The sequence below is a fragment of the Coturnix japonica genome, chromosome Z (genome assembly GCF_001577835.2).
Source record: "Coturnix japonica isolate 7356 chromosome Z, Coturnix japonica 2.1, whole genome shotgun sequence".
Classification (NCBI taxonomy): Eukaryota; Metazoa; Chordata; class Aves; order Galliformes; family Phasianidae; genus Coturnix; species Coturnix japonica.
In genome coordinates, this window is record NC_029547.1 from 29,225,771 (window position 1) to 29,250,854 (window position 25,084).

Below are 25,084 nucleotides of genomic sequence, written 5' to 3' on the forward strand. Positions count from 1 at the left end.
TTAAACCATACTGTCAAGAAAACAACAAAAAAAATACACTAAATAGTGGAGCATAAATAAAAACTAAGACCTCTGGTGTGTGTTTTGTTGCCTTTTAGGATCTGGGGATTTGAATATATCCATTCTTTTGTCATTTACTTAAATATAGGAAGAGAGGTTCAACACACTGATGAAGTCATTGAGCCAAATTGGATACACTGATTTTACTGATATCCAAGTTCTGAAAGGCTGACATTGGTACATCTGAATGTCCATTGGGCTTAGCAGCTTACTGGCCAATGCGAATTTTCAATACATACTCTGATGTGCAACCAAGCTATAAACCTTTTGCCTTTCTGCTAAGATCTGATACAACCAGATAACTTTCTGGAAGTCAGAGTACACTATTGCGCTGTACACAAGTTCAAAGTAGGTACCAACTCCAGTGGTACCTATTGTCAGGTTAGCCTACAATATATCCAGTCGATTGTATTTCCATCCTAGAAATTGATGTGAAAAAAGTATAGACACACTTGCAGAAACCCAGAGTGCACACATATGTCTTTACAGAGAAATAGATATCACTGCTGTCTGTATCACTCCGGTACTTAGCATTTATAGAGCCCAGGAACAAAGAACAGAATAGAGAAGACCAGTCCAGAACAGACATTTCTTACCATGTGCCACCCAGCCATGTTTACACTGATCACAGGTTCTCAGGTTAATCTTCCCTGGCTGAAAACATTCACATGTGCAATTTACCAGTGTACAGCGGATAGCCTGAAAAAAGAAACAGAAAACACATATTAATGTCTCTCTCCCCTATTGTACAAATTTATTGTGAGAGCTAGAAGGGTATTAAATGTACAGCAACAATTGGCCTTCTAGCACTCCAAGCATTGCTCCTTCTTTTAAGGAGGGATTAGTTTTCTTTCAAAAAACATTTATCAGTATCCCTTAGCAAGGACAAACAAAATGCTTACTCAGTAATAACTTATTCTTTTTTTCCCAAGAAGTTGAGTAAATTCCTAAAGTCTTTTAAAGAAGGGATCTTTACTCTAAAAGCGATCAAGCAAATAAACAGACAAATCAAAACAAAATAAGAGCAATGATGAAGGTTCTGTAGGAGTTCCACAAGCTTCCTGATTTGGAAACAATTGTTTGAAGGAAAATGTTACTAGTGATGATTCCCCATAGCAGCATTTCAGCTTAATTAAAACCAAATGTAAAACAAGGAAGGAAAAACATATAAAAAGGAAGGCTATATATCTCTGTTCCCTCCCCGTTATTGCATCCAAAAATTGTTTCCATGTTGGGGATCTTGTAGGGTGTAACACTGCTATATCATGAAGAGTTCATGTAATTTATTTATACATTTGATATGTTTTTACCCTAAAATAGGGTAAAATGATGATAACAATAGTAGCAAAAGACCATAGTATGTATTATAACTTTCCTTTTGAAATTTTAGGTTTCTCCTATACCTAAGGCTAACCCTCAGATGTGTCATAGAATCACAGAACAGCAGATCTTCAGGTGGAAAGGGCCATCAGGAATCATCAAGTCCAGCTCCAGGCTCAACACAGGCCCACTCAAACCTATGTCTGAGAACACTGTCCAAATGCTCCATGACCTCTGGCAGCTTGGTGCCATGACCAGTGCCCTGGGGAGACTGTTTCAGTGCCTGACCATCCTCTGATGAAGAACCTTTTCCTAACTCCCCACCTGGCCCTCCCTCAACACAGCTCCATGCTGCTTGCTCAGGTCCTGTTGCTGTCACCAGAGAGCAGAGCTCAGTGCTGCCCATCCACTCCCCTTGTGAGGAGCTGTAGCCACCATGAGGCCTCCCCTCAGTCTCCTCTGCTCTAGGCTGAACAAACCAAGGGACCTCAGCTGCTCCTCATATGTCTTCCCCTCCAGACCCTTCACCATCTTTGTAGTCCTCCTCTCTAATGGTTTTGTGTCATTCTTATATTTTGCCAATGAAAATATGTGCATTCCCTTCTGTTTCAAAAAATGGAATTCTTTCAAAGCAGTGACACCAAAGTTCCAGTCCTGTGAAGAGATTTGCTTAAACAATACACCACAATGAGGTCTCCCTTCCCTTTTAAAAATTATTTCAAAAACTGCACAGGTTTACTTGAGAGGCTAGCTATGCCCACAGCAAATGCAAATGTATGGAAGTTTTTAAAAGTGCAACAGAGTTACATGTTTTAATAGTGTAGATGATGACCTGTGTACTTCAAACTGCTACTAATAAATCTACAGCATGCATTTAGATGTAATTTGCATGGAAATTTCTGAGACAGAGGCTTATTCTGATCATTCACAGATTAATGATCTACAGTAACTACCAGAGCTGCCAGGAAAAGATATTCTATAGATTTAAATGCAATCAATGTTTACTTGGGAGCTAAGGTGGGGGAAGGATCCTATGGCCACAATAGTATCGAAGCATTATGAATGCTCTTGTCTCTTCCAAACAATTAACAGCCCCTATATACATTCCATCCCTACCAAAAAAGCTTTACCTTAACTATACTGACTTGAAGAAAATTACATTCAGTACTAACTTGTCCATGCTACACTCCTTGTTACTGTTTTTAAAAGTTCAAAGTTCTTTTCTGTCACATCTCTTTACTTATTTATCTGCATCATACAGTCATTTAAAACCATCTGTCATTCACTCATCCACTTAAAATGTGTCCTTCTCTTAAATTTCTGATATAACTGTGATTTTACATATGCTATATGTTTTTAATTACCTTTTACTCTCAAAAACATTGCAGGAGAATAAAAATATCCCGCTCTATGATGCCTGACTCTTCAGGGTCTCAGTCCCAATGTCACTTGTCTAATTATCCATTAGCTAGGTTATAAAACACTGTATGTATGTGTGATTAAAAGAATTAGTAATGTGAAATATAAGAGTACCAAAGAAGTGCTGATCTTGCAAGAATAATATATGTGTTTGCAGGTTATGAGGAAAAAATTCTCCTGGAAGGTCCTGTTTCATGTTCAATAGTTTATTGACTCAGTAATATATCAGGTCTCCACTGGTCAGTAATGGTGTTCTTTCTCTAATATGTTCATTAATTAATGAACTCAGTAATTAATTGTACTGCAAAAAGAACGAAGGGCTTACAAAATAGGATTCTTATTTCACAATAAAAGATTTTATCATATTCAACACCTTTTTAAGCTCCACACCAATGTGGTTCGTATTTGCTGTATTTGCTGTATTTGATGTGATACTGTCTTGCTCATATGTCACTTGTGTGTACAGAGGGAGAAATATACTCACAGTGTATGTATACATAGATAGTTGAAATCATGTCATTCATAGAGTGGCTTTAAGGATCATCAGCATTCCCATTACAACTCTGCCTATTTCTTGCTTACAGGTTAACAGGTCACCTGTAAAGACCGGATTCAGTTTGAGCCTGAAATACAGTGTTTCAGCCTAAGAGTGAGATTTATCACACACATTCAAAAATGGTCATTTTAGCCATTCTAAATTATGAGATGGAGAAAAAAAATGTTTACAAGTTTCATGTTTCTTTACCCTGAGTTAAAGACTACCTTTATGGCATAAAGTGTTCAGGGGCATTAATAAAGTAGCAAGCTTTCTCTCTCTTATACTTAACACTCAAATTCACATGAACTTTGAGAAACATGAAAATGTCTGTTCTTCAAGAAACTAAATCAGAAAAGTCTTCAAGAAGAGCTATCTATTCCTGTAAAGTAATAAGGATTGTCAGGAGAAACTCTGAAGATAAGTATGTGGCCCAAAATTCAGCCTGGCTGAATGAAACCAAAACAAAAACAAACAAACAAACAAACAAACAAAAAACAAACAAAAAGAAAAAACAACAAAATAGGATGTTGAGGTCAGTTTGTAAACCATCGTCAGTAGTTTCCCATCCCATCACAGAGAATCCCATGCATGCTGGTCAGTGATGCAGATGATCCCACAGATTGAAATATGCTCACTTGGATCTGGAAACATGCAGTTACCTGCATGCCTTATCCAAAACACTCCATAAGCCTTTTACCTACATTCCCTAAAAAATAATGAGATGCAATGTCTTCAAAGTGCTGCTGTCAGAGTAAATGGAACCTAAGTGATGGACGCTACCGAAAGTCTCAGGTAGAATTTAGCCCATATTCCAAAGATTCAATTTTCCACTTTACTCAGTTAATCCAGATCACTACCCAGGATCATTACTGTTTCTAACATGAAACTAGTGTAACTCAGTAGAGAGATGTAAAATGCCAGGAGAAGCACATGCTCTTACAGACACACAGAGCATTAACACTCACTGAAGTGACAGAACACTTGGTTCTTAAAGATCTTCACAAAAGCAATCAACTTAAGCACTGAGCCTTGCAAGGATGTATATCTGAATTATTAATAATATCTTTCTACTTTTTTTTTTTTTCCTTTTTCTTTTTCTTTTTTTTCCCCAATAGCGTTTAACATGCATATGTGTAGCAACGACACCATGACAGGCTCAGGAATGACCCAGAAGAGCAGGGGAAGATTAAGGCAGCACAGGTTTACCTAACACTTAAAACATTAATACTGTCCCTCCAGTCTGCAGTGGCAAGATTTTAAAGTGGAAGGAGAAGTACAGTAGCTCGTGTGCTGGTAGGTAGCAGCATGGATCAACGTTAACTGCGGTTGGACATCTGTTAGTCCTTAATTTGACAGGGGTAGGGTGGGGAGGGCTGTAAAAAGATCCTGGAGCTGGTTAGCAGTGGCTAGACATTGTAGCCATTGTTTGACCCTGTTAGGAAGTAGGTACAAATATGCAAGGGTGTAGCAAAGCAAAAAATTAGCCAGAAAAGTGCTTCTGAAAGAATGCTGCCAGCCTTTCCAGAAGCCACCCAGTGTAATCCTACCTTCACAATGTATTGCTAAAGAACTTTATGTAATGGGGCACCATGTGCACTACAGTGTGTGTGTTAGGGAGAAAAATTTTTCCTGTCTAAGGTTTTCCTCAGAAACTCCTCCAAGAAAGACAGACAGAAAACAGAAGGAGAAGAAAAGAAACCAAATGCCTTGCATAGAAAAACAACGCATACCGGCTCCCTACGTGCAGGAGGATAGGTAACCATGCATTTAGATGACAGCTTACATGTTAAAGCCCTTAAGCATGCTGTAAAGCATGATTTCCTACAGCTGTTCGAAAGGTGCCACTAAGTTCTACAGCACCAATGATCTGCAGATAATAGGAGTTCTGTGATATTTTTATACATACCTTCCATGGAGTTCCTATCATAACATTTCTTGCCTCTATACAAAAAATACAGTGTCCTTTGAAGGCATTTTATATTAGCAGGGAAGGAAATGGATTGAATTGCAGTAGAATTGTTTTGAATAATTTACACTACTGCTTCCTTAAATCTTAAAGCAACACTATTACAGTTTAAAAACAAAATACACATGTACTAAAATAAATTAATGGCTTTATAACTGACACTGAAACACTCAGAGATATCCTGCTGTTCACTTTGAGATCTTCTTCAGGTAGAATGCAATGCAGAAAGAAGGAAACATTGCCTCCCACTAAAGAATGTGGCCTGTTACACCTCTGTGTAAGTTACTAAGGGTAATATTGAGAGATATTATTCCCGACTTCTGTGGTTTTCCCCCAGACCAAGGATATTCATTTAGCATGGTTTGGGCAATTTAATTATATAGCAAGTAAATATTATTCACATATTAATAGGAGCAGCCTATAGCACTAATGGAAAAATCAATCTGTCTGGCTGTTTTGCAGAGCTTCAAAGAGATAGGGAGCAGTAAGCTTTAATGTAAGGGATCACAGGATGGGAGAAGAAGGAGCACACATGATGAATAGGTAAGAACTCCAGATGAAGAATCATATAAGTTATCACAAATGATGGAGAAAGTTTGAAACAATGCAGCATTCTGGAAAGATTTATTTTGCAGCTTACTTTACCCAGATTTTTAATAGATGTTCTAACTTTTTTTTTTCCTATTTGTTCCTACAATATTGTGAGGCCAAACAGTATCTTAATGAAGTCTCATTCTTCTATGAGTGTACTAAATGCAGCCTCTCCTTTCTACATCCTCTTTACTTCCAATTCTATTTTACAAAAACCCTCCAATTTTGAACTAATATTTTATTGAAATATCTTTATTATTGGGCAAATAATTTAAAGACACATAGAAGTTGATCTTGAGGCATTATGGCACATGAAAATAGTTATGCAGAGAACAAGACGTTGATGAGAGATACGAAGATCACAGAATCGCAGAATTCCACGGGTCAGAACGAACCCCAAGAGATCATCAAGTCCAATGCCCCTACTAAAGCAGGAACCCTACTATGGCTTGTACAGGTAGGTGTCTAGACAGGTCTTGAATATCTCCATAGGAGGAGATTCCACAACCTCTCTGGGCAGCCTGTTCCAGTGCTCCACCAGCCTGATTTTGAAGTTATTTTGCAAGGTTGCACAGAACTTCCTATGATCAAGTTTTAGGCCATTATTGTTTGTCCTATCGCTACACACCACTAAGAAGTGCCTCGCCTCGCCCATCAGCCTCCCACCTCACTTTAGATATTTACAAACATTTATCACACTCTCTCTCTTCTTTTCACCAGGCTGAACAGGCCTGGGTTACTCAGATTTTAACCTGGGTCTTTTCAGATCTGTTCTCCGGTTGCTGCATGTAATGTTACTCTTGACAAAGAAAGGTCTGAAGCAGCAGACAAGTAGCTAAGACCTGCAAGTGGTCTGAAATTTTTTCTAGGAGTGTCTTCTTTGCCCTGACTAAGGTTACAAATTGAAGAAGACAAATTCTGTCTATATAGATCATCACTGTATCTCAGCACAGGAAGGTACTACAATTTTAAGTTGATCTTTTTTTTTTCTTCCCCCCCCCCCCCTTCTTTATAAATCAAGTATCTATAAAAAAGACCACAGCATGAAGTTTCCTGTTAATAATAAAGATTCCCTTGAAATTACATTATTTTAAATAGCAGACAAATCAGCAATTGGTTGTCTATGGCTTGTCTGTGCTTCAGAATGTTTAGCTGTGTTTGAACCTGTGTTGGTGTGGAATCTAGAAAAATCACAAAATATTAAAGTCTCAAGTTCATGTCAAAAGAGAAGATTCCTTCCCAAGAAAACACATAAAAGGGGAAAAAACCCCAAACACCTCCTATATAATTAGAACAGTAGACAGACAGAAATTAGTACACATCTCCAATGTTAATTTACAAAATATATTTTCACGTTGTTTGAAGCAAAGAGAGAAGGAAAATTGGGGTGGAAATGCCTGCCATACTTTCTACAGACTATACCTGCAGAAGTATTTCTGTCTCTGTTGAAAGCCCTAATGTATCCAATGTGTAATTCTCATAAAATAACTCTATTTTACAAGTGAACTACAAATTTTAAATGGATGATTTTCCAGCCAGAACACTGGGCAGAAAAAGTGGGAATACCCACTGATCCTGTATCTAACTCTTGCACAGAAGCACTGTGTTCCTTGACCACTCAATTTCAAGCCACCGAGTCTGTAAGAGCTGAGTAATGACATCAGATACAGTTTTTGGAGGTAGGATTAGCAAACAGTTCTCACAACACATGTAGCATGAGAATAGAAATTAGGACCAAAGCATGAAACACACCATCTCAACTCTTGGCATAAAAAAAGTAACATTTTTCAAAAAAATATATAATTTTAGACAGTTTTACACTTTGTAAAGGAATAACCATAAACAAAATAATTAGCTTCATCGATGGATGATCATTTTTTAACATGACTAATTGTACTAGAATAATGTATTGCTGAAAAGAAAAAGAAGGAAGTGTGAATATACTTTGCATCTGAACGGTCTTAAGCATCCATGCAATGCAATGGAGCTTCTCATTTCTCCCACATTTGGAGATATGTAAATAGCTTCCAAGCAGCTCACTGCATTGCAGCATTTTATTAGCAGTTTTACACCACAGTATATTAGTATTGTTTCTTGTTTGTATTTATTTTCACTAATACAATTTGAAAGGTACTAATATTGTTATATTTCTCTTTGGCATTCACGGAAGCACTTTCTAATACAACATGAAGGGAAGGATGCTAACAAAATGGAAAGCTGATAACAGGATAAAATAGGTTTGAATCTAGCTAGAATCTAGCACTTAAGCATTTTAGAAAAACATTTCCAACTCTTCAGGTGAAAACCAATAATTTAAGTAGAGAAAAATAAAAAATAAAATGTAAAATGGCATTTGTAACATTGCATTTAATATAAAAGAGTCCCTCAGATTCTTCTTTAGGTACTGTCAAAAGTGGAAACTTGTGCTATGGAATGCTATGTAGACATTTCAAGAGAAAAACAAACATAACCCATAATAGCCCTGTCATTTTTCAGGAAGTTTCTGTAGGCCACATTTTTCCTAATTCTATACACTCAGCTCACAGTATTGCCAACAGGATATTCCACAAAGACTGCAAGTACAACATGACCCTATGTCTCCATAGCATGTAATATGCACCTCACATCAAAGGAAGAAAAAATTATACGAATTGAAAAAAATTAAGATTGACAAGCACTTCTTAAAATTTCAAGAAAATTTGCTTTAAATTTGAAGAAAAACACACGGTTGGTTTAAGAATGAGATTCTTTATGCCTGAGGGAATGTTAGCAAATGCAGACACTTGTTCTTACAGATGAGAACCAGATTTACACAGGTCACTCCAAAAATAATGCCTCCTATTTATTTCCACTGAAATTACAACAGATACTAACAGTACAAAAAACTACTCGATAGATCAAATTCTCAGCTACAAAAATCTGTTTTTCAACATAGTCATCACCACAAGCTATGAATTGTTTGCCAGCCATCAACAAGAGCCTGTATGCCACACTCACATAAAACTGCATCAGTGGAAAGGACCCACTGTTGCTGTCACTACTGTTGAAATGCACCACCCACTGCCTTACTGTGCCTGAATACACTGTTTGGGCTCCATAAACGTTCAGCAAGTGTCAATGAATATCAACTAATGCATTTTTTTTTCTGCAAAGAGGAATTCAATTCTACACCATTGATGCATATGTATGTCAGATGCCATTTACTCAGACCGCTCCTCTGCTGACATCTCCCACATGGCAACAACATGTAATGGTATATACTAATTGGGAAGTCAGTCTCTACTGCCACACTACCAATATCTGCCTCTGATGTTATGGGCCAACATAATAAAACAGCAGGCACTGCTTTCAGATAAGTCCTACTATGTTATAAAATCAGCACCATCAGTTGCTAGCATTCAGTCACAAATTGTTAAGGCAGTAGGCAGTGCTGAATGGGTGGATGGATGGACAGACCTGTGAAAAGCCTCATGGAACTTCCTCTGCCACTGACTCTTCTAGAGAAATTAATGTTGCTATCTTCACTCAAAATGCTCAGCTCAAGAAAGCACAACTACTGGGTTCTTCATATAGAGCAAGCTGCCCGCACTGGCTTTACTTCCCTGATCACTCAGAGCAATCATTCTCCAAAACTGTTGCCGATCTGAGCAAGTGAATGGTTTACTATTTCCATATCACTCCTCAACAAAAAATTGCTTTTACGTAGAAAAACATTCTGCAAATAGTATTATTTAGCCATGACTAGTAAAACCAACAAGTTTTCTTCTTTTTTTTTTTCCTTTCTACCTTTCTGACACTTCTGAGAGGAAAATGAATGAATGAATGAATGAATGAATGAATGAATGAATGATAGACAGATAGATCAATCGATCCATTGATTGGTCTCTGCTGCTGCTGCTGTTTCTGTAGCTGTTGCTGCAACTATGTAAGACAATGTAGTATCTGAGATAGAGAAGTAGAGCTTAGATTCCCATACTGTATCAACCCACAAGTGAATTCCATTTCAAAAAAGATGGTGAGTCTGTTGATATGGCACATGTGGAAGGAAATAACTGACAGATTTCAGTCACATTACACGGACAACTGGGTCAGCGGTCTTTGAAAGATAGATTATAAATGGTTAAAAAAACTATATAAATCTATTTAATAAATCTCTATTCTTCAAATAGTTGCTATATATATTAACTAGAAGAGGATAAGATCTTCTAACATCTTAAAGCTCAGATAAGCGGCTCGTGTTATCAAGATGAATTTTGTTTGGTCTCAAACAGTACAGTCTGTTGAGTAAAAAAGAAAAGTGAAAGCATGTAAATATACAGAAATACCATCTTTAGCAGGTAAGTAAAGAACTTCGAAGAAAAACAAAAATGTCAGCACAAAATGATGTTGGTAAAATCAGTAGTTTTAGTTCTTTGTTTTCTGCTTTTTCTTTCTATTAAACAAAATAATAAAAAAAATCTGATTTTAACAAAGGAAAGCAGAGCTCAGCTCCTGGAATAGTTATTTCTCTTTGTCCACATATTCAGAAAGATATTTTCCTTAAGAAATACCAACACCATTACTTACTGCCTAATCTGCTCCTCCAAAATAACTTCACCTTTTAGGATTTACTGTTGATGTCACTGTTTTCAGGATTCTAAATGACGGGCTTCCCATTTTGCCAAAACTGAACATGGCTTTAGACTTCATTGTGCTGCATTTCAGCCAGTAAAGCTGATTGCAATGAACTTCTATGAAAGAGCTACAATGAAATATTTTATCTTTCAGGGGGAAAAAAAAAAAAAAAAAAAAAAAAAAAAGGGCGATGTTTTAAAACATGTTAGAAAAGCCTGAACATTCCCTAAAAAACAAAACAAAACTCTCTTTTCAACCTCATCAGGATCAAACTCTGTATTCTGAAATTAAAACGTAAAACAGTATCTTCTTACTTAAATTAATCACAGATTCAGTTCTGCAGTGTCTTTCACTGGACAGTCCTCTGTTAACCAGAAACTGATTCTGTAAGCAAATGAGAACCAGCAGACACAACCTTTTAATGCCACTCTCCTCACAAAAATGTGAGATTAACAGGTGAGTATTTTTATTTTCATTACATGTTCCTGTTCATTAAAAATAATAAAAGTTACATCCCTCCTAGATATCTTTTAAAATTTGTTTCTATTCCACATTTCCCAAAACCAAACCCATCTAATTTTTGCACAAAAGGCTGCTATGTATGAAGGAGAAGAATTCCAATAAGTGTGAAATAGGTAGAATGTTTTTCTTTGGCCAGAATGGAGTGTGATTACATGTATAACTGCTTATTAAAAGGGAGAGAGGGGGAGAATGAAAGAAACTGAGGGAAGGGAAAAAAAAAAAAAAGGAAAAAAAAAAAAAAAAAAAAAAAAAAAAAAAGAACGTTATAGGTTTTCTCAGAAGGATTTTCTTTTATACATAGCTTTATCCTATAATTTTGTCCCTGTTGGGCACACTGCCTAAATTTAAACACAAACAGTCAAGCAATGAAGAAACATTACCACATTTACTGTGAACAAAAACTCCCAGTTGTACAGTGAAATTTTAATACATTTCAACTTATCTCTTTTACTAATGGGGAGAGTACAAACCCTGCAGGAATTCGCTCTGCAAACTGGTAATTACAGTAGACTCACTTTTTTATAATGCATATGTATAGTCAGACACAAGAACCATAGCTGCCCTTTTGATGTAGGTTACAATAGGAATGCTTTAAAAAAAAAAAAATTATGAAAATCTACAGCAATTCTAAAGGAATGCATTATTTCATGGGAAGTTGTCCTTTAGCTATACACTGGAATACAAATATATTTAATACGATATAATACACATATATTTATTTGACCTCATAAAGCAAAGCACAAGCTTTATCATTCCATTTTAATACATTTTTCTTATTTTCCCCAATTTACAGGATAAACCTGCCCCTACTGGTGCAAAGCTCTATACTACAATATCATGTAAGAGCTCAGAAAAAAATATTTTTGTTCTCCCAAGCCTCTTCCTCTGCACAACCTTCAAATTTAAATAGTTTTGATGTTCAAATTTATGTCTCATTAAATCATTATAACACATATTTAAAAGCACTATTTCAACTGCACAATTTTACAACATACAATGTCCAACTCGTCTAAGATAGGACACGCTGTGTCTGGCAGAACATGTTTGAAGTATACACAAAGACAGGTTTAATTTAAACTGAAGAGGAGCGAAATCAAAGTAAGACCTACTGCCACTGTCATACATAGGGACAATGTTTATCTATAGTATAAAAGTGACAAGACACAGCTATTTTTCTAAAAGAAGAGAAAGAAAGAAAGAAACAAGCCAGAAAAGTCTGTAAAAATATACATATTTTCTGGTCTTTTACAGTCTATGCCATTTGGGGGATTTTTGCTTTTATTATTTAATTTACTTGTATGCCTATACTATATCATTTGATTCTGTAAATACTCATATTGTCACTGTTTACATAAACACACATCTATACTTTTGCCCTTAATGATAGAAAATAATCATGTCATACAAATCAATAAGTAATAAAATCATTCTGTCCTCTAGGTGCAATGGAAGAAACTGTACCAGAATTTCAGTTTTTAAATTTCTGTATTCTAACAGGTCTATTGGTGTACACATCATCAGCACAGCTTGGAGGATGGGGAGGGCATATATCTAACAACTGGTTTTAGAACTGATTTGTCAGAGCAATTAATATTTATCTAGCATCAATTTGAACCATATTCACTCATTTGTAACACCTCGCTTCTTAGAAAAACAAGCCACCTGTCTCTTTTAAGCATCTCCAAAGTATTATGCTGGTAAGAAGTGAATCACAGAACCACAGAATCATAGAACATAGAATGGCCTGGATTGAAAAGAGTCATCTAGTTTCAACCCCCCTCCTATACACAGAATCGAACTGCATATTCAAAACTTGAAACAGCCACAGCTAAAATTACTAGACCCCTCCACACTTCATTCAGAAAGCTGATATTCTGCAGAAATATATATATCTAAATCAGTATCAATGACACTGCCATCACCAATAGGGAATCAATGGCCTAACAAAAATGCAGACCAGTGACAGAGAAGGTCTTTCCTGAAGCATGCATTGCATGGAAATGTTCTAATAATCTCAGAAGATTTCATTGTCCTCACTGCTGGGCACTAAGCCTCTCACAGGTTCTGCAGAGAGAGCTGCTTTTAGCAGCAAGATTATTCCTCCAAATAAAAAAGTGGGTTGCTAATAACCGTGAAATCAGTTTTTGTTGTTGCTGTTGTTAATTGTTTGTTTGTTTTCATTATTATTTAATTTATATTTATTAAAATAAAGCTTTTCTTTATTCCTTCTCTTAAGGAGTTATGGGGTTGGTACAATCTGAATATCAGATGGAGGGAGAGTGCCTCTTTCTATGTTACTCTAGTGTTCCAAAGAAAAGTTAATGCACTTAGGACATGCAGTATTTTTCCCATTCCTATGAGAAAATGAAATCTACAAAATGCTAGAAGGGAAGAGAGTGAGAAATGTATGCCAGCAGGTCTACAAGTGTAAACATTCCTCACTGTAACAAAACTCATTTCCACAGAAGATAAATGCTGTATCACTTCGGGCTCTGGCTGATGCAATCAGTATGTGCTTAGTCAGCAAGACCCTACTGAAAGCACAGGGGAGGTAACAAACTCATCCTCTGAAATTACCTTCACCACTGTGCATCATAATTAAGGTAACAACCTTGTCACAGTCATTTCTGTCTGTCTCAGGGTGGGCAGAGGAGATGTGCCCTCTAAAGCTGCATCTGGAATTCTCAACATGTATGCTATGTTTGCTGAAAATCTAGACTTCAGATCCACTGTGGGAGCAAACAGAAAACAAACAGGAGACTAAGTCTCTTCGAGTACAAAACTACAGATTCAGTCACGCTCTTAAATGACAGAAACAATATATTTGCAAAGAATATAGTCACATGATTGTTTTCCTCTTATTGAGTTACCACTTTCCTTCAGTTACCAGGAATTCACAAAAGGATGAAACAAAAACTTCAATTAACTTGAAATGCTACTGCTACAATTCATGCATTGTCACATGCCAAAATGAGCAATGTCTGTATTTAACAATTTTTAATGAAAGATTAAGATACTAAACTCAGTTGTACTAAATGGGTGTATAATGAATACATGTGAGACAACTAGGTATAAAGGCTTTATCTAACATAAGCATTCCAAACCACAGAATCATAGAGTCATAGACTGGTTTGGGTTGGAAAGGACCTTTATGATCATCTAGTTCCAACCCTACTGCTATAGGCAGGGACACCTCCCACTAGACTAGCTTGCTCTCAGCCCAACTCAACCTGGCCTTGAATGCCTCCAGGGAAGGGGCATCTGCAGCCCCACTGGGCAACCTATTCCAGTGTCTCACTGCCCTCACAGTAAAGAATTTCTAACTAATCTCTAGTCTTAATCTACCCTCTTCCAGTTTAAAATCAACAGCAGTGACACTTCTCACCTGCTTCATGACACTTCCTACTTTTTGTGTGTGTGCTGAATTTAATGTGGGACTCAGTTTTGGAAAGCATCCAGTATGTTTGATGCATATACTGCAAATCTTCATATTAGGTAGCTTTCTTCCTTCCTTCCCCCTTTCTCCTTATTTTTATGATGCTATGTGTACCATTCAATTATACATGAGCAGAAAACACAGCAAGTGAATCAGAACCCACATTGTGGTGGCATAAGGAGATACTCCGTGGCATGACCTGAGCCCTTTCTAATTGAGACAAAATCATGCAAATTGCTAACAGTGAAGGAAGCTGGAATAGGTTTCATGCCAGCTTTTTACCTAAATATAAGAAGTAGGATCAAGGAGAAAAACATTTGAAGCACAGTGCTGGGGAGAAGACTAACACAGTGCATGAAGCTTGATGCACAGTAGCTTTGTTCCTGTGTTATCAGTCCTACAAATATCATTGCCTCCTGTGCATACATGTGTATTTATTGCTACATTAAGACAGAAGTGTTCTGCGCAGATATAATTTATAGAAGTTTAAACAGTATGCTTTCATTTATATGAAGATGTGAAATTAAGATTTCCATTTAATTGAATTGTTTGATCTTTATTAACCAGTATCAGACTGTAGTGGCCCCTTACCAGCCTCCGTCACACTAACTTGCTCCTGAGCAACAGATATAAATCAGTAGTAAGAGCTGCACCTTTTCTTGCTTCTGACCATATGAATTTTGAATTGTTTTCTTGCATAGCTCTCAGTGATTAGAGCTGAATTGGGCCAAATGGCTGCCAATTTTTCTTTAAAGAGCAGTATGTTTCCTTCCAGGTTTGCATCGAAGGGGGGTAAAGACAACAGTTGATTCATTAGGAAATGATCATATAAGCAAACAGGAACTTTGGTGTTCAAATACAGAATCAATTTTTCTCCTGTTCAGTAATCTTCCAATAACTTATTTTCATCTTCATATATTTACTGACAAATCAGTCAAGGAGATCTCAAGTGGTAAACCTTACCCAGGGGAAAAGGAGCAGTCTATTTTGGTCTTGTGCAGGAGGTGCCATAGGTCTGACTTCAATCCTATCCACTTCGCATGCATTACCAGATGAATGAATACCTTGAAATATATGATAAAATACCAGCTCTGGACCCTGAAATCTTGTTTATTCAAAGATCCCAAACAGATAAGGCAAAGGCTGTTAGGGCTTTGCTGCAAAAAAGCTGGAACAAGCAATGTCCCACTGTGAGCCTACTCAAACTTCCATAATTATTTCATAATTCATGCAGGAAAAGCATGCCAACGAATGATTTCAAAAACATTTTTTTAAGAAAATGAGCTAGGTCAATATAAAAAACTCATCCGTTTAGACACATACATATTCAACGGAGGACAACATGAGCTAAAGCAGATGTCCCAGGAACAATCACACTGCCTCATCTAGAAGAATGCATTCTAACATCATGCACTAAATAGGAGCAACTCTTGCCATTTGGCAGTCTGCATTCTATTCAAACCTGTTTCTCTTCTAAACTATTTTGATAACATAGGAATAAACATGGTGCTCACTCATACTTATCTGATCCTGACTGTCCACTTCGATTTTCCAGTGCTCATCACCTTTGAAAATCAAGCACCACGCAACTTCATAGAGAAGGAAGTCAACTAAACACAGTTAGTGCATTTCTGACTACACCCATATCTCCCAACTTTACTTAGAATATTTTATTCAGCACCTGTTTAAAATTTCTTTCAGTTTGCTTTGTGCCAAAATTGTGTTAGGTCACACTAAGTCTAGCAACAGCTACAGTAATCCTGCTGCTGCTCAGCATGTAAGTGGTAAGCACAGGCTGTGCAAGCAGAAACACACTCACCTTCTGTGCAAAGACCAGTATGCAGGCTTTAATTGAGCACACACACTTAGGTGCACATGCTATGTTCGTGCTAAGCCCCCCGTTTATTCCAGCTATGGCATCCAGCAGATTACCAATGGGCAACATTTGTTTTGGTATCCATTTAGTACATAAATGCTTTGCAGCAAATATATACACTGCACACATTCAAGGAAAAAGCAAACCAGGCAGGTAGGAAATGAGATGGCTCAGGAAGCACACAGCCCAGTGCTGGCGCTGAGCCTCCCCCCATTGCAGTCAATTGGTGCGTTGTCTTATTTTGCTGAAGGAAGAATGAGGCTGTCAGGAAGTTTATAACAGCTTTACGAAAAAGAGCCGAATGTGGCAGTCTGTCTGTCAGTCACAATCCCCTGCCCCTCCAAGCTATAAAATTGAGGACACTACTATATTGGGATGCAGCTTCTAAATTCTGCCTGTTTGCAGCATATTTTGAATGTGGTAGCCAAACAGAGTTAAATGTGAAACTATAAGTCTGTCTTATAGACGGGTTCAAATTCTGTTCTTGCTTTAGGTTTTGATGTTTCTGCAGCTGTAGGGTGCACAGGACACTCAAACCTGTGACTGCCACTGCAGGTGCCAGTGGTGTGCCTACTCCAGGGACACTGCTGTGTCCCTCCTCTCCAGACATGCTCACAGCAGCTCTGACAGAGCCCACAGACAGCCTCTTACAGCCACCGGCAGAGTCATAAATGTCATTCCCTGAAGCCCCCGCTTACCCTACCTCCACATGTGTACATGTCATCAGTGGCTGCAGAGTAAACACCAGTCTGGGACAGGAAGAGTTAAATCAGCATGCTCTGCCTTAACTGCAGCTCTCTTCTCCTGTGGGACAAAGGCACAGGCCAGATGGAATGGGTTCCTCAGTCTAGACCTCAGGGTCTACGTGATGGACGACACTAGCATAAAACAAGTGTGCACACACAGAGAGGACTAAACTCAGCTCCAAGAAACTCATGTGTCACCTCATTACAGCCAGTGGATTTCCATGATGAAAAGTTCAAGTCACAATGAGACAAATGGGAGCCTTTTCTCTCATTTTCATGAGAGTTCCACCAGCTCATAATTAAAAGCAACGTTTAGCCTAGCACAAATTAGTGACTGGTAAAACCAAGATGCAACCACAAGCACAGATTCTTTCTTCACTCCGCTTACCACCTAATCCTCTTTGGTGTGAAAACTGTTCTGGAAATTGCATAAAAGCTGCCTTTCTGGTGAGAGTTCCAGAATTTTCTGGTAACAACTATGCCAGACACACCACAAAAACAGACTCTGTTACAGTATGTTGATAAGTCTGTTTCCACTCCTTGGAAAAGCCAGATGGTGCAGAGGTGTGTGATAGCAATTCCTGAAACAAAATTAAAAAAATGAAAAAAAAAAAAAAAAAAAATTAAAAACCCAGAATAGTTGTGGTTAGTTGGAGTTTAAGGATCAAATTCAGGTCAGTTCCACTTTATCCAGACTGATTCACTTCTCCCTATTACTACTTGATTGCTGACAATGTGCTTGCTGCTATAAAATCCCAAACTGAAGAGTGCTCTTAACTTGAGGAGTTTGAATTCAGACACAGAGGAACAAGATGCACTAAGTAACCACAAAGGGAGTTAAACTCATGAGATTACTTTTTCTTACCCTTCTAAAAATAATAAAGATTTTCTTCGAGAAACAAACGGAATGAAGCTCTCACAAGATAAAAACTGGAGATTCTTTATCAATTTATCTAAATTTAATTGAAGACTTTGAACTGCGCACTGGCTTTTGGTATTTCAAAAAGCTGTATTTACATGAAGAAAGTATCATGCCAGAAACCAGGAAGTGATGCTCCATTAATATTCATTACATGCCAACACTCAAAAAAAAAAAAAAAAAAAAAGTAAAGAAAATGTAAGCTGCCAAGTTTATTTTGGCAAAGTTGTATGACATGATTTGGATTCAAAGCAAAATTTAAAAAAATGCCTTTAAATAAATGTAAATCCCTTTCAAAATGGGGAAAAAGAAAAAAGAAAAAACAAAACCCACTTATAAAACAGAAGGAAACAGCACTTCTGAGTGTTAAACCTTTTTTCATTGCTAGACTGTACATAAGCAGTGATCACCCAAGTATATTATCAAGATGTTACAGATTAGTGATATTTAACAGCTTTTTTTTTTTTTTTTTTTTAAATTTTTATTCTGGCCTATTTATCTATTTATTTGTTTTATTTAATGTACATACCAGCACCATTTTCAATTGTGTGAGGAGGCCACGTACAGAGAAGAACCCTAGCTTTCCTATTCAAAGACCAAACTACACAAGAGGACGACTGTGGACTCCAGCACGGCGTTAGTATATTTCTCAGAAATAAAAACATTGATTCATTGTCTGGCCTGGAGAGCAGCAGGAAGGTGGCCAGAAATGTCTGTCTTGCGCAGTGGAATGCCATGCAGAAATTCTTACAACACTTCTGCACAGCTTCGCAAAACAAATGAGCGCAAGCAGTGCTCACACAGATTTGGCTACACTGCTCTCAGAACTTGAACACACTTGTGTTAAAGTGGGCCAGGTATCTTCCAGCAGCACGGGAATGCACTGAAGGGTTATCCTATACCCATATCCCATAGGGTCACACAACACTGTCCTGAGCTGTGCCCACCAACAGGAGGTCCCACTGACAGACAGTTCAAAAGATCAGTTAAGCAGGGAATACCAGATTCTACCCTCAAAGCAAACCGAGAGCTTCAGTTTATACTTGTGCAAGATCTAACCTACTGGTTGCAGAAACTAGAAAAGCGAAGACATTTCTGAAGACCAAACTCAAGGCTACCTACAGGTCTTCACATGACTCCATGAAGAAGTTATTCCTTCTCCTGTTCCACTGACTTCCTCATTAACTTAAACATCTTCTCCTCAGTTGCTCCACCTTTGAACCACAATTAAAGCCCAGGAAGAAAGCTTGAAAATTGAACTTTATAAAGCAGAAATCCGCAGATTAGGAGAGAAGGCAAGGAGTCACATCTGTAGGGGAAAGAATCCCAAAAAAGCTACATATAGACTGTTGAATGTTTTCCTCCTTGTCTTCCGCTCTCTCCTCCTTTCCCCCAACTCAGTCAAGTTCCACTCTTTTCTGATACCTTGGGAAAGCCTGATGTATGTCCTGTGACATTAGGCAGGGGAACATGTGCTTTGGGGGATCATAGGTTACAACGCACCCTCTCTGGCTACACAAAGGATGCCTCCTCTTGCATAGGTGCTTCCTTCCCCAACCAGTGCAACACATAATCCTGGCAGACTGTCTGGAGCTGGTCCCAACTTTCCCAGGGAAGCAGGGCAGGTTGGCAGGGCAGGTGCACTGAGCAGGGTGCGAGGTAGAGGCACCTTCTGACGTGGTGAGATGAGCAGGCTTTGAGAGTATAGGTAGATCCCAGGAGGGAGGCTTTGGGGGGGAAAAAGGAGTTCATCAGAGAGAGAGAGACTGCAGAGGCCCTTCTTGAAAGCTGTTTCCTCCTGTTTAAGAGTAATGGCTGTGTTTGGATCAAAGGTGGCTTAAAATAAATAAATAAATAAATAAATAACACAGTGTGTGTGATGGCAACAGCTAGACTTGTAAAGGAGGGTATCTGAGGGCAGGACTTGAGGAGCCTGAGAAATCTCAGAGAAGTAGAGGTTATGTGTGATAGAGGTGGGAGAAACAAGTTCAGAACTGTTCTGGACTAAAAAAGCAGAATGGAGGTCTCATGTATATAACCACTGTTTGAAGCCTTTGGAGATCATTATCAGCAGGCATCTCTACATCTGCAGATGTTGAATTACTTTTCCAAATTATCATTCAAGTTTAAAGTACCCCTCTCCATTTAATGCATATGTGGCAATATTTTTCATCTCCAATTAAGAATTTCTCCCCTTTTCTGAAAGAATGGCTTCATTCAACAAGGACTACAAAGATGAAAAGCAGATGCTTCCTATGAGACTGGCAAAACCGATAACTCAGAAGTTATTTCACTCACCTAATTACTGACTAGGACAGTATCTAATAGTTACCAGATAGTAATACCATTAAATACTACTAAAAGAAACATACAACTCTAGTAGCTCTGTAAATTCTCCATCACTGTCAACATCCAAATTCAATACTGCTGAAGGGAATCCCAGCAGATGAGAAGAAAAGACCTGCAGAATTCTCCCAAAATAAAATGTGATTTTTTCTGACATTTTCTGGGGGGTTTTCGACAGGTACAGTTTTGCAATTCAAATAAGACTTTGGATCTGTGCCAAATTGGTCTTTTTTCCTTAATCTTATATACTTGATGTGCTTAGGGAAACCACTGCTTATGAGAAAGTGATGACTTTTCAAGTGTTTAGTTTGTGCAAGAAGTTGAAAAGCTACCCCGCTCTCTTGTAAAACTTCAAGGGAATAAAAATGTGTGGAGAAAAGCAGAACACCTGGCAGCTAGAAGCAAAGGAAGTAAAGAAAACAGTGGGTAACATACACAGAAAGAGATGGGAGGTAGGAGACAAAAGGCAGGGAAAGCAAAATTAAACAGAAGGACTTTTTTTTTTCACAGGTATGTTAGAGGAAAAAGACAGAACTGTGCCTTTCACATTCATAAGAATTTAGAAATTCTTTATGTCCAGGGGGTAAGTTCTATGTTTTTGAGACCAATGGCCATAACAGCAAACAGACTGCTTTGCTTCACCCCTGCAAAGCTCACATGTAAAAACATGCCATTATGCACCACGTGGGTCTATTCAGCTGAGATACAGACATACAGTCATCATGAAAAGAGGAAGTTCAAAATTCACCTTAATGATTTGGTGAGTAAATACCCCACCCAAAACACACAAACGCCTCTCTGATGGTTTTGGCCAGTGTCCTCAATGTATGTATGTCACCTGGATGGTTAGTAGTTACACTGAAATAACAAGAGCTCGATTTAATTCAGACTAAATTTGTACACCTGCTATGTTCTTGAGGCAAGTTCAGAGCAGCTGGGAACTAGAAGAACATAACTACTCTGACTTTATAGTGGTAGCTGAAGGACTTTCCAAAAAGACATGTATCCTGGAAGGGCAACAAAGGTATAAAATATGTAGAAAAATGAGATTTAAGATAGAACTCTGTTGCATCTTAGTCAGAAGACCCCTTTGCTCTAACATGCATGTGGAAGAAAGTCTGAGAAAGTCACAGTCTCAATCTCTGCCCAGGGCAAGACAAGAGGAAAGTACTTATTCTACTAAATCAAGTAACTCATCAGACTAATGAATACAATTAGGAAGAAACAAACAAACCAAAAAACTTGCAAACCTGTCTGTGTCTCCAGAGGACAGTTGTGCATTTCCCAAGATTGTATGTCTACATATTTTATCCTTCCACTGCTTCTGAATCGACACATTTACTTCAACAATCTTTGGCAGAAAGATTTTGCAAATACATTCAGTTTTTCTAATGCAGTTGCACAAAACATGACCCAGAAGCTGCATACACTCCCAAAAACCTTTTGTTTTCGCCTGCCAGGTACTTACAGCCAGGGCATTCCATTACACTTACTTAACAGAGAAGAGGTAGCAGCCAGCTGGTCAATCAGCACCACACTTCCTATTAAGCCAAGCAAAAGTAGCAAAGAATTACTTGAGCTCAACATAAGGTGGGCTGAAAGGGAGGTTTTGGAGGTGGATTCAGTTCTGCAATAGTTTTCCACCCTAGGAATAAAGCTGTAGAAGATCTAGTTTTGCTAATGTTGCTGTTTACTCAACTGTCTGACTGATGGAAGATACTGCAAATCAATATTTTTAGTTTTATGAGAATTCAAGAGAAAAGCTGCAACTTGTGCCAAGCCTGGAACTAAAAGTGACTGCTTATCTAAGAACTCAGAATTCCCCACACTTTGTCTAATAACAATGGTAAAATAAATAAATCAAATACATGATATCATACAGATATCAACAAGATCTTAGTATTAAGATGTATCCTTCAATAATACACAAACACTGCAAATATAACTGAAGGATTAGATATGCTAAACCAAATAAAATAGAGATGCACAGACTTTTGTAGAACGCTTTGATCCAAATTTCAAACAGGACTCTCAAAAAAAAAAAAAAAAAAAAAAAAAGTGGTCAAAAATATTTTACAAGAAGGCTTCTTGGTAGCAATACCTGGTTGAGATCCTTCCTTGGTACTGCAGACAATTCACCAACACTACTCAGCCAGCCAGTATGACAGACTACCACCGAGATTACATATAACTGACTAGACAGTCAGTGAGCTTCCAATTATATGTAAAGACCCCTATTCAGTATTCAATGTGATTCAAATCTGATATCTTGTGGTATATTTGGCTAATAACCCCTTGCACTTCTGCTGATTTTATGATTTGTAAAAGCAAAGGTATTAATAGAGAGCCCTGGAAAACAGAGAGAAAGCAGTCCAAATATTTAAAATGTATATATTATTAAAAACAGCAAGAAGTGGATTGGGATTGTATGAACACTTTTCATATAAAATGAATGGAACTGAAAGCAAGTGAAAAAGATAAGAGCCTTAAAACCGGAGAAGTCTGTCAACAACCTTCATTCAAATTATGTCACTGTCAGTATTTAATTTCAGCCATCCTCTACAAAGATACTATATTTTTTAAAAAACTTCACTGCAATGATCACATAATTAGGAAATATACATATATATACACACTATACAAAGTATACAGTTGTTTATTGTATTCTACATATAGAACATGGTCAAAAAGTTTCTTTTGAGTGACACTGGTGGGCTCTGGATTCAGGCCACAGAGTGTGGTTCAGCAAATTTAGGTTTTATTCTTAGCCTGGACATTCACTTCTTCTTACTCTTGGGAAAGTCAAACACAATTTGTGTCTCACTTTTTCTATCCATATAATGGGAAAAATTTTAATTCCTTCTATCTATAAAGAGTGCCAACATATTCAGTCAAAGGCAGATACAAAGGAGCAAAACAGGGAACTTAAGGGAGATATAGAAGAGCTACGTATTCTACTTATCTAAGTCTGAGGAAAAAAAAAACATTAAAAAAAACCAAAACAAAACAAAAAAAATAAAACAAAAACCAAACCACTAACAAACCAACACAGCAACTTGTTTTTTTGTTTTTCATTTGTTTTTGGTTTTTGGCCTTTTTTTTCAGTTTGAAATAACATTTCCTGGAGCAATACTCCTATTGCCTTCAGCTGGCAGTGTATGATCCAGCTTATGTGGTAATCTTCTACAATAAGCCTCAGCCCCAGTGTGTGTGTGTGTGTGTATGTGTGTGTGTGTGTGCATTAGCAAGTGTGTGTGTGAGGGGGGAAGGAGGCAGACAACACTGTTGCTCACTAACTGGCACTCAATGAGATACTTAATTTGTTGTAATAAAGCAACCAAAAGTAAAAAAAAGAGAAAAGAAAAAAGAAAAAAAAAGTAACTGTCAGTTAAACTGCCATTTCTGTCACACTTTTTAATAATAGTGCTCCTGTAATTACACTGTGGTTCCTTATACTTACTCAGTAAAAGCTTGCTTAGTTTTAGCATGGAAAACAATTTATGAAATTATAGAAACAGACTGAACACAGCAGTTCATTTGTTGAGGCAATTATCCAGATCCTTGTCAAAAAAGAGAGAGAGTAAAGACTGTGATGCACAAAAAATGTTTCTAATTCTATGCTATAATACATACAATATGTCTGTGGTTGTGTTGGATTATGTTAATAAACTGCAGTCGAAATATATTTGTCACAACACAAAGGAAGGGTGCTATCAATTGTCTTGCCAGATACTTTAAATTAGTCACCAAAGCGTCTAGCCAGGGTTTCCTCTATGACCCTCAGATGAAGGGAGAGGCTTATTGGACAGTTTTTCCTGTGGGACTAGACAGATTCTTCTAATGCTCAAGTATTTTGAATAATCTGGAAAATAACTGTAAAGTGAACTGCGGCACAGTTGCCTTTTTTAACAGACATGTACAATTCAACCCTGAACACAAATCCAGTGTTGTTTTTGGCTGCTTATCACTCAGAAATGAGCTTCCCTAATAGTTCTTAGCAAAAAAAAAAAAGAAAAAAAAAAAAAAAAAAAAAAAAAAAAAAAAAANAAAAAAAAAAAAAAAAGAAAAAAGAAAAAAAAAAACGATAGGGGCTTTATTCCTTCTTTTGGGAAGAGTGAAGGGCATAAAAAGTGAGCTGTTGCTTAGCTAAAAGAGCAAACAAATACTGACAAAAATCTAAGCAGACAGTCCAGAAAACTTCTACTTTAAAAAGGGAATGACAGATGAAAGAAAATACTAAGAACAAAATGCAGACTTCTTTGATACCCACTAAAGATTTAGGAAAAAATCTGCTGCTTGTTAGAAGGCAGTCATTTGTATAAGAAGTTGGAAAGAGAGCATCTTAAAGAGAGCTTTGCACTCCAGACACACATTTACTAGCAAAACTATCACAGAAATTCATTACTTTTCATAATTTTATTATCTGCCCTTTCTTGTAAAATATTCATAATTTATCCTTCAGCATAACAATTCATAACAAGTAAATGTTTTTTCATCAGCTGCTAGAAGAACAACGATGCAGACTACATTACTGAATCTGAAAATGCACCAGCCAGTTTCTTTTCTTCATCTGGGCAATTTATACTGCAGCAGAAGATACTGCTGTAGATTCTTCATTACAACCTTTGTTTTGCTGGACAAAAAGAAAAGACAAGACATTCAGCAAAGGATACAAAGTGAAAATGGCATCCAAACACAGGTCACGAATTGTGAACATGTTACAAAAGTTTC

At 37.4% G+C, this 25,084-nt stretch overlaps 1 protein-coding gene across 7 annotated transcripts in view; it reads right to left on the reverse strand.

Moving 5' to 3' along the window:
* Nucleotides 1-25,084, reverse strand: part of BNC2 (basonuclin 2) — a 370,614-nt gene that overhangs the window by 140,399 nt on the left and 205,131 nt on the right. For all 7 annotated transcript variants that reach the window (XM_015849045.2, XM_015849043.2, XM_032441223.1 and 4 more), the window contains one exon: nucleotides 657-759. In XM_015849045.2, coding sequence (XP_015704531.1) covers nucleotides 657-759 — 103 coding nt within the window. The remainder of the gene's footprint in view (nucleotides 1-656; nucleotides 760-25,084) is intronic.